At 47.6% G+C, this 10,547-nt stretch overlaps 1 protein-coding gene across 1 annotated transcript in view; it reads right to left on the reverse strand.

The window, feature by feature from the left end:
* IL10RB (interleukin 10 receptor subunit beta) overlaps window positions 1-1,807 on the reverse strand; it is a 29,169-nt gene extending 27,362 nt beyond the window's left edge. Inside the window, exon 1 of the mRNA XM_038766275.1 lies at window positions 1,661-1,807. Coding sequence (XP_038622203.1) covers window positions 1,661-1,700 — 40 coding nt within the window. The 5' untranslated portion in view covers window positions 1,701-1,807. The remainder of the gene's footprint in view (window positions 1-1,660) is intronic.
* Between the last annotated feature and the right edge of the window lie 8,740 nt (window positions 1,808-10,547).

The raw sequence follows: 10,547 nt of genomic DNA on the forward strand, positions 1-10,547 counted from the left end.
GCGCTTAGTACAGTGCCTGGCACATAGCAGAAATACCAGAATTATTATTATCATTTCTCAGTACAGTAGGGAGCCTGGCACATAGTAAACACTTAAGAAATACCAGAATTATTATCATCATTTCTCAGTACAATAGGGACTCAGGGTCTCTTCCCAGGTCGGGGGCCAGGAGAGGAGTGGCAGATTTTGACCTAACAGCACTTAGTACAGGGCCTGGCACATCACTTAAGAAATACCAGAATTATTATTATCATTTCTCAGTACAATAGGGACTCAGGGTCTCTTCCCAGATCGGGGGCCAGGAGAGGAGTGGCAGATTTTGACCTAACAGCGCTTAGTACAGTGGCTGGCACATCACCTAAGAAATACCAGAATTATTATTATAATTTCTCAGTACAATAGGGACTCAGGGGCTCTTCCCAGGTCGGGGGCCAGGAGAGGAGTGGCAGATTTTGACCTAACAGCGCTTAGTACAGTGGCTGGCACATAGCAGAAATACCAGAATTATTATTATCATTTCTCAGTACAGTAGGGAGCCCGGCACATAGTAAACACTTAAGAAATACCAGAATTATTATCATCATTTCTCAGTACAATAGGGACTCAGGGTCTCTTCCCAGGTTGGGGGCCAGGAGAGGAGTGGCAGAATTTGACCTAACAGCATTTAGTACAGTGCCTGGCACATCACGTAAGAAATACCAGAATTATTATTATCATTTCTCAGTACAATAGGGACTCAGGGTCTCTTCCCAGGTCGGGGGCCAGGAGAAGAGTGGCAGATTTTGACCTAATAGCGCTTAGTACAGTGCCTGGCACATAGCAGAAATACCAGAATTATTATTATCATTTCTCAGTACAGTGGGGAGCCCGGCACATACTAAAGACTTAAGAAATACCAGAATTATTAGTATCATTTCTCAGTACAATAGGGACTCAGGGTCTCTTCCCAGGTCGGGGGCCAGGAGAGGAGTGGCAGAATTTGACCTAACAGCACTTAGTCTCCCCTGGCACATAGCAGAAATACCAGAATTATTATTATCATTTCTCAGTACAGTAGGGAGCCTGGCACATAATAAACACTTAAGAAATACCAGAATTATTATCATCATTTCTCAGTACAATAGGGACTCAGGGTCTCTTCCCAGGTCGGGGGCCAGGAGAGGAGTGGCCGATTTTGACCTAACAGCGCTTAGTACAGTGGCTGGCACATAGCAGAAATACCAGAATTATTATTATCATTTCTCAGTACAGTAGGGAGCCTGGCACATAGTAAACACTTAAGAAATACCAGAATTATTATCATCATTTCTCAGTACAATAGGGACTCAGGGTCTCTTCCCAGCTCGGGGGCCAGGAGAGGAGTGGCCGATTTTGACCTAACAGCGCTTAGTACAGTGCCTGGCACATAGAATAAATAATACCAGAATTATTATTATTATTTCTCAGTACAGTAGGGCCTCAGGGGCTCTTCCCAGGTCGGGGGCCAGGAGAGGAGTGGCAGATTTTGACCTTCCAGCAGTTAATACCGTGTCTGGCCCAGAGTAAGCGCTTAACAGATAGCAGAATAATAATAATTTATTCGTCTCCCCGCCCCATCTGAAAAGGATTTCGGGCTGCAGGGCTCCCCAAGATCTCCTGGGGGGGAAGGGGGGGGTCTCACCTGCCAAAAGGAGGTCGAAGGCCAACAAGGTCCGCTCCATGGCCCCGGGGCAACCTGGTGGGACCGTCCGGTGGCCGCCCCGGCCCGGCTTCCAGGAATCGAGGCTCCCGCCCCTTCCTCGGCCGGACTTCCCCTCTCTTCCTCCTCCTCCTCTTCCTCCCCCCAAAATGGGGCGAGGGGCTTCCCCAGCGGGTCGGTCCTCGCCCTCTTTTCGGGACCGGCCCCGAGGAACCGCTGAGCCAACTTGGGAACTGCCAGTCGGGTGATTCGAACCCAGGACCCGGCCCTGGCGTTCCGGGAGGGCCCACCGAGGTGGAGGGCTAGCCAGGGAGGAGCAATCGATCAATCAATCGTATTTATTGAGCGCTGACTGTGTGCTGAGCACTGGACTAAGCGCTTGGGAAGTCCAAGTTGGCAACATATAGAGACGGTCCCTGCCCAACAGCGGGCTCACAGTCTAGAAGGGGGGAGACGGACAACAAAACATATTAACAAAATAAAATAAGTAGAATAAATATGTACAAATAAAATAAATAAATGGAGTAATAAATACGTACAAACATATATACATATATACAGGGGCTGTGGGGAGGGGAAGGAGGTAAGGTAATAGAGGCAATCCCTACCCAACAACCGGCTCACAGTCTAGAAGGGGGAGACAGACATCAATAGCATCAAAATAGAGAAATAGAATTATAGATCTGTAGACATCATTAATAAAATCAAGAGTAATAAACATGTACAAATATACACAAGTGCTGTGGGGCGGGGGAGGGGGTAGAGCAGAGGGAGAGAGTCGGGGCGATGGGGAGGGGAGGAGGAGAAGGGGAAAAAGGGAAGGCCTCCCGGAGGAGGTGAGCTCTCAGTAGGGCTTTGAAGAGGGGAAGAGAGCTAGTTTGGCGGATGTGAGGAGGGAGAGGTAATAATAATAATGATGATGGCATTTATTAAGCGCCTACTATGTGCCAAGCACTGTTCTAACTGCTGGGGTAATAATAATAATAATGAAGATGATGGTATTTGTTAAGCGCTTCCTATGTGCCAAGCACTGTTAAAAGCACTGGGGCAGATACAAGGTAATTAGGTTGCCCCTTGTGGGGCTTCCGGTCTTAATCCCCCATTTTACAGATGAGGTGACTGAGGCGCAGAGAAGTGAGGTGACTTGCCCAAAGTCACGCAGCGGATATGTGGCAGAGAAGGATTGGAAGGCAGGTCCTCTGACTCTCCAGCCCAGGCTCTTTCCCCTAGGTGAGGCTGTGAGAGCTGGGGGGTAGTGGCAGAGAAGCCGCGTGGCTCAGTGGAAAGAGCCCGGGCTTTGGAGGCAGAGGTCATGGGTTCAAATCCCAGCTCTGCCAATTGTCAGCTGTGTGACATGGGGCGAGTCACTTCACTTCTCTGGGCCTCAGTTCCCTCATCTGTAAAATGGGGATTAAGACTGTGAGCCCCCCGTGGGACAACCTGATCACCTTGTAACCTCCCCAGCGCTTGGAACAGTGCTTTGCACATAGTAAGTGCTTAACAAATATCATTATTATTATTAATAAATGCCATCATTATTATTTATTATTGTTGTTAGTGGGAGAAGAGAGTGTGGGCCCAGTAATGAATTGAACTGAGGGAACTGAGGCCTTCCCTGATTCATTTCTCTTCTCCTCAACTTTTATTCCCCCGACTACAAGCCCAACCCTCCGTGCCGATCACGGACTTTGTACTTGCAGACACAGGTAGCACATTTTACCTACCTGATGATTACTTAAGCACTCTTTCTTCTGTACACCCCACCCCACTTCCCTTCATTCTCCTATATTTGAGCGTCGGCCTGGCCTGCTAGGCCTTATAAACTCTTCAAGGGCAAGGGTTCGTGCCTGCTAATTCATTTCATTCATTCATTCCTTCAATCGTATTTATTGAGCGCTTACTGTGTGCAGAGCACTGTATTAAGAGCTCAGAAAGCACAATTCGGCAACTTGTACCCTGCCAAGTGTCTCTGCGTTCATTCATTCATTCAGTCGTATTTATTGAGCGCTTACTGTGTGCAGAGCACTGCACGAAGCGCTTGGGAAGTCCAAGTTGGCAACATTATAGAGACGATCCCTACCGAACAACGGGCTCACAGTCTAGGAGCGTCTCTGCACCCAGGAGACACTCAAATTGGATTGATTGATTGATTAATTGATCGAGGTAGAGGGAATCATCAGGCAGGAATCACCATGGGGATTGAGGAGCTTGGTGCCCCTTGTCAATCAATTTTTTATTTTAATGGTAATAATAATAATGGCATTTATTAAGCGCTTACTATGTGCAAAGCACTGTTCTAAGCGCTGGTACTTGTTAAGGGCTTTTCTATGTGTCTAGCACTGTTTGTAGCGCTGGGGTACATTAAGGATAATCAGGCTGGAAACAGTCCCTGTCCTACTTGGGACTCACAGTCTAAATCAATCAATCAATCAATCGTATTTATTGAGCGCTTACTATGTGCAGAGCACTGTACTAAGCGCTTGGGAAGTACAAATTGGCAACATATAGAGACAGGAAGGAAGCAGTGTGGCCTAGTGGAAAGAGCATAAGCCTGGGGCTCAGAGGACCAGGGTTTTATCATCAGGTCTACCACTTACCTGCTGTGTGACCCTGGGCAAGTCACTTCACTTCTCTGTGCCTCATTTCCCTTATCTGCACAGTGGGGATCCAGTGCCTATTCTCCCTCCTACTTAAGACCGGGAGCCCCACAAGGGACCTGATTATCTTGAATCTAGCCCAGCGCTTAGTATGAGGCTTGGCACATGGGAAGCGCTTAACAAATACTACAATGACTACTATTATCGTTATTGAATCCCCACTTTACAGTTGGGGAAACTGAGGCTCAGAGAAGCGAAGTGTCTTGTCCAAGGTCACACAGCAGGCAAGTGGCAGAGCCAAGATTAGAACCCAGATCCTTTCGCTCCTAGGCCCACGCTTTACCCACTAGTCCATGCTGCTTCGCGTATTTTATTTTCATATAAAATAGTCATATTTTATTTTCATATAAAATAGTCATATTTTATTTTCATATAAAATAGTCATATTTTATTTTCATATAAAATAGTCATATTTTATTTTCATATAAAATAGTCATATTTTATTGCGTGCTTACTATGGGCAGAACACTGTCCTAAGCGCTTGTCTGCTAACACCGGAACATCATCGACAGCCTGAGGGGCCAAGGTGGGGTTTCTGGGCTTGCTGGGAATTTGTGGCCAATCCCAACGGTATTCCAGAAATCCCATCCCTACCCTTCCTTCTCCAAACCCAAGCCACCCGAGAGGCAGAAACAGCTCCAAACTGTGCACATTTGCAGTTGTCCTGGGGGGTGGGGGGCCTCAGCCTATGCCCAAGAGAGGTTCTTCCAGCTAAATTTGGGCAGGTGGGCCGGGATAATCCCACCCGATTGCACAGGGGCTGGAAGCATGCGGTGATCAATCGCTCTGTGGTGCTTCTGTAGCAACTACTGTGTGTCCAGCAGAGTTCTTGGCACTGTACTAAGCACCTGGGAGGGAGTAAGCTGGAAGCAACAGATTCAGCTCCTGCCCCCAGGAGCCCGTGTCCCAGTGCGGGGAGGCAGGGAGAAAGAAACGGTTATACACAGTAGGAGGTGGAGGAAGAAAAAGGATTCTCCTGGTAGGAGCAGGAATCAGAAAAGATGGAACTGTTAATAAATAAGTGAAAGCGAGCAGCCTGGGGAGATCATCTTATATACCACCTATCTGCACGTCGATACTTCCCCTCCCTCCCTCTGCCCTACCCTTTTCCCCTCCCCATAGCACTTGTGTATATTTGTACATATATAGTACTTTATTTTACCTGTACGTATTTACTAGTCTATTTTATTAATGATCATCATCAATTGTATTTATTGAGCGCTTACTGTGTGCAGAGCACTGTACTAAGCGCTTGGGAAGTACAAGTTGGCAACATCTAGAGACAGTCCCTACCCAACAGTGGGCTCACAGTCTAAAAGGGGGAGACAGAGAACAAAACCAAACATACTAACAAAATAAAATAAATAGAATAGGTATGTACAAGTAAAATAAAATCAATAGAATAATAAATATGTACAAGCATATATACATATATACAGGTGCTGTGGGGAAGGGAAGGAGGTCAGGTGGGGGGATGGAGAGGGGGACGAGGGGGAGAGGAAGGAATGATGTGCATATAGCTATAATCCTGTTTATTCTGACGGTTTTCATTTATTCATTCAATCGTATTGAGCGCTTACTGTGTGCAGAGCACTGTACTAAGCGCTTGGGAAGTCCAAGTTGGCAACATCTAGAGACGGTCCCTACCCAACAGCGGGCTCACAGTCTGGAAGGGGGAGACAGCGAACAAAACATATTAACAAAATAAAATAGAATAAATATGTACAAATAAAATAGAGTAATAAATTTGTTAAGCGCTTACTATGTGCAAAGCACTGTTCTAAGCGCCGGGGAGGTTTTGACACCTATCTGTTTTGTTTTATCTGTCTCCCCCTTCTAGACTGTGAGCCCGTTGTTGGGTAGGGACCGTCTCTAGATGTTGCCGACTTGGACTTCCCAAGCTCTTAGTCCAGTGCTCTGCACACAGTATGGGCTCAATCAATACGATTGAATGAAAGTGCTGAGGATAGGCCTAAATACACGAGAAGAGAGATTGTGGGGCGGAAATAACTTGGGATGGGAAAAATTAAGCAGGGAAGGCTTTCCAGAGGGGGTGTTTGGAAGCACGGCCACTTCTGGTGATAGACTGTCAGGCCCAGTGCTGCCTTTCCCCGGCAAATCCGCTACACGGGGTGATGGACCGAAAGGACGACAGCATCGAGAGACAAAGATTTCTCCGTATTTCTTTGGAACGCTACCCTTTCAGCACTTTCACAAAAATGTATGTGAATGCAAAGAACAGGTGAACAGCAACAAATGAGTTCAAGAAAGGCTGTCCATCCCCTCGCCCCCTCCTACCTCACCTCCCTTCTCTCCTTCTACTGCCCAGTCCGCACCCTCCGCTCCTCTGCCGCTGATCTCCTCACCGTACCTCGCTCTCGCCTGTCCCGCCATCGACCCCCGGCCCACGTCATCCCCCGGGCCCGGAATGCCCTCCCTCTGCCCATCCGCCAAGCTAGCTCTCTTCCTCCCTTCAAGGCCCTGCTGAGAGCTCACCTCCTCCAGGAGGCCTTCCCAGACTGAGCCCCCTTCCTTCCTCTCCCCCCTCGTCCCCCCTCTCCATCCCCCCCATCTTACCTCCTTCCCTTCCCCACAGCACCTGTATATATGTACATATGGTTGTACATATTTATTACTCAATTTATTTTACTTGTACATATCTATCCTATTTATTTTATTTTGTTAGTATGTTTGGTTTTGTTCTCTGTCTCCCCCTTTTAGACTGTGAGCCCACTGTTGGGTAGGGACTGTCTCTATGTGTTGCCAATTTGTACTTCCCAAGCGCTTAGTACAGTGCTCTGCACATAGTAAGCGCTCAATAAATACGATTGATGATGATTGATGATGCTGCAAGAAAATCCTTCCCTGGATTGCCTCTAGGATCATTTTAATGACTTCCTTCCCAGAAGCAGGAAGCTGGCCGGGACCGGCCCCTTCCCGTGCTGGGATTCTACATCCACTTTGTGGATTACCGGCAGCATCAGGCGTAGTAGAAAGAATCCGGCAATGGACGTCGTGAGGTCTGGATTTCTACTGCGAGTTGGGCCACTTGCCTGTTTGTGCGACTTTGAGCAAATCAGCCTTTCTGTGCCTCGGTTTCCTAATAATAATAATAATAATAAGGATGGCATTTAAGTGCTTACTATGTGCAAAGCACTGTTCTAAGCGTGGGGGTAGATACAAGGCAATCAGGTTGTCCCACGTGGGGCTCACAGTCTTAATCCCCATTTTACAGATGAGGTAACTGAGGCCCAGAGAAGTGAATCAATCAATCAATCGTATTTATTGAGCGCTTACTGTGTGCAGAGCACTGTACTAAGTGAAGTGACTTGCCCAAAGTCACTCAGCTGATAAGACTGTGAGCCTGTTGTTGGGTAGGGACCGTCTCTATATGTTGCCAACTTGTACTTCCCAAGCGCTTAGTACACTGCTCTGCACACAGTAAGCGCTCAATAAATACGACCAAATGAAGTGGTGGAGCCGGGATTAGAACCCATGACCTTTGACTCCCAAGCCCGGGCTCTTGCCACTAAGCCACGCTGCTTCTCAAAAAGGGATAAAATACTTGTTTACCCCTCCCTCTCAGAGTCCAAATCCCACGTCAGACCGATGCTATTTTGGATATGATTACAATAATAATAATTGCGGTATTTGTTAAGCACTTACTGCGTGTCAGGCACTGTAACTAAGTGCTGGGGTGGATACACGTAAATCAGGTTGGACTCGTCCCTGTCCCACACGGGGCTCACGATCTGTTCCCATTTTACAGATGAGGTAACTGAAGCTCAGAGAAGTCAAGTGACTTGCCCAAGGTTGCACAGCAGACACGTGGGGAAGGTGGAATTAGAACCCGTGTCCTTCTGTATCCACTAAGCCAGGCTGCTTCTCAACAGTGGAAAGAGCCCGGGCTTTGGAGCCAGAGGTCATGGGTTCAAATCCCGCCTCCGCCAATTGTCAGCTGTGTGACTTTGGGCCAGTCACTTCTCTGGGCCTCAGTTCCCTCATCTGTAAAATGGGGATTAAGACTGTGAGCCCCCCGTGGCGCAACCAGATCACTTTGTACAAACCATCATTATCAGCGCTTAGAACAGTGCTCTGCACATAGTTAGTGCCTAACAAATGCCATTATTATTATTATTATTTATCTGAATCCACCTCTGTGCTTGGCACCAAATAGGCACTTAACAAACAGCATCATCATCAGGCATTTCAGCAGTAGTAGTTGTAGTATTTATTAAACTCCTACAGGGTGCAAACCTAGAAAAAAATACACATGTGAGAATTAGACACAGATTCAGCAATAGCGGTAGTAGTAGCAGTATTTATTAAACTCCTACAAGGTGCAAACCTAGAAAAAAATACACGTGAGAATTAGACACAGATTCAGCAATAGTGGTAGTAGTAGTAGTATTTATTAAAATCCTACAAGGTGCAAACGTAGAAAAAATTACACATGTGAGAATTAGACACGGACCCTAGATCTCGAGGAACTCACATTCTCGGGGAATAAGAGGGAGAGGGGGGACAGACACATCCGGAAAGACAAACAATAAAAACAAAAATAACGTAGGACTCGGGGACAATAATAAATGGAATGTGAGCGATTGAACACTGCAGCTAAAGGAGCAGAGGCTCCTTATGGCTCAGAGAGCAGCAGTCGCAGCGGTAGCCACGGCCACGATCACCCCCATGTTCTAAAAGTTGCCAACTTCCCACGTTGCTGGTTTTACTCCATCCTGAGGGGCAGGGGAAGGGGCTTCTGGAAGCGATCTGATCGTCGTGGGATTATGGAACCTTCAGTCACATTTATTCACATTTATTGAGCGCTTAGGAGAGTATAATAACAAAAAACAGACACATTCCCTGCCCACGACGAGCTCACAGCTTAGAGGGGCTTACAGCGCGTCAAAACACTCTGCTCTTCCTCCCCTCCACCAGAACAGATAACCCGGAGTCGACTACAAATTCTGACCGAGAAAAATAGGAAGGCGAGCGTCCCTTTTCCCCCTCCTGCTACTATCTTGGAACCTTTGCATCGGTAGACAGGACTTCGGTTCACAGATTGGCGGGAACAGCAAGGAAGTAACACGAAATTGGGCCACGACCGACCTGCAAAGGTTAGGGGAGGAAGCCCTGGATATCATTTTTGTTATTGGACTGGTTCTCAAATCCCTCTTGTTAATTGCATCTCTTGACTCTGCACTTAAGTGTGGCTCAGTGGAAAGAGCCCGGTCATGGGTTCAAATCCTGGCTCCGCCAATTGTCAGCTGGGTGACTTTGGGCGAGTCAAGTAACTTCTCTGGGCCTCAGTTACCTCACCTGCAAAATGGGGATTAAGACTGTGAGCCCGTGGGACAACCTGATCACCTCGTCAGCACACAGAACAGTGCTTTGCACATAGGAAGCGCTTAACAAATACCATCATTATTATTATAAGGCACCATTCTTAGAAATTCTCTTTTAAGGCATAATTTTCCCCTTTCCCAGCCACCAAAGGAAAGCTCGGTCCCTTATAATGCTGTTTGATCAGTGGTTAATGTTGCACTATTAGTGCCCGGGCTTTCTGGAGTACCTCTCTTCCAGAGTTCAAAGGGCTTTGGGCCCTGACCGGTCTCCGAGAGGAGGTCTTGCTATTTTTCTTTTTTGTTTTTTGTTTTTCGGGGCTCGCAGCAGTAGAACGGAGGTGTGCCCCGCTGTGCCACCGCCCGTCAAGTCACATGAACGGGGAGGGCACACTTGAGTTGGCACCAGGCCGGACCGTGTCAGGCAACAAAATAAACCTCCTTAGAGGCACTGAAGGGGTTTATGGGACGATTCTAACCGACCGCTCTCCATGCCCACTGAGGCCCAGTTGGGAAGAAGTGGACTTCAATCACGGCTGGACGATTCCGTTTGGAAAGCAGGAAAGGACTTTTCCATCCTCAAGCAGACAGAGCGCCAGAATGGACTCCTGAAGGAGGTGGTGGAGTTTTCAAGGGAAGGACAAGCGGAGGCAGGGGGCTGGACCAGGTGACCTCTCATGGTCTCTTCCTACTCCGGGAAGCCTGGCGTGGTGAATATACAGCACTGGCCTGAGCGTCAGGAGGTCATCATCGTCATCAATCGTATTTATTGAGCGCTCACTGTGTGCAGAGCACTGTACTAAGCGCTTGGGAAGTACAAATTGACAACATATACAGTCCCTACCCAACAGTGGGCTCAGGTCATGTGTG

This window comes from Tachyglossus aculeatus, chromosome 24 (genome assembly GCF_015852505.1).
Source record: "Tachyglossus aculeatus isolate mTacAcu1 chromosome 24, mTacAcu1.pri, whole genome shotgun sequence".
In the NCBI taxonomy this organism is placed as follows: domain Eukaryota; kingdom Metazoa; phylum Chordata; class Mammalia; order Monotremata; family Tachyglossidae; genus Tachyglossus; species Tachyglossus aculeatus.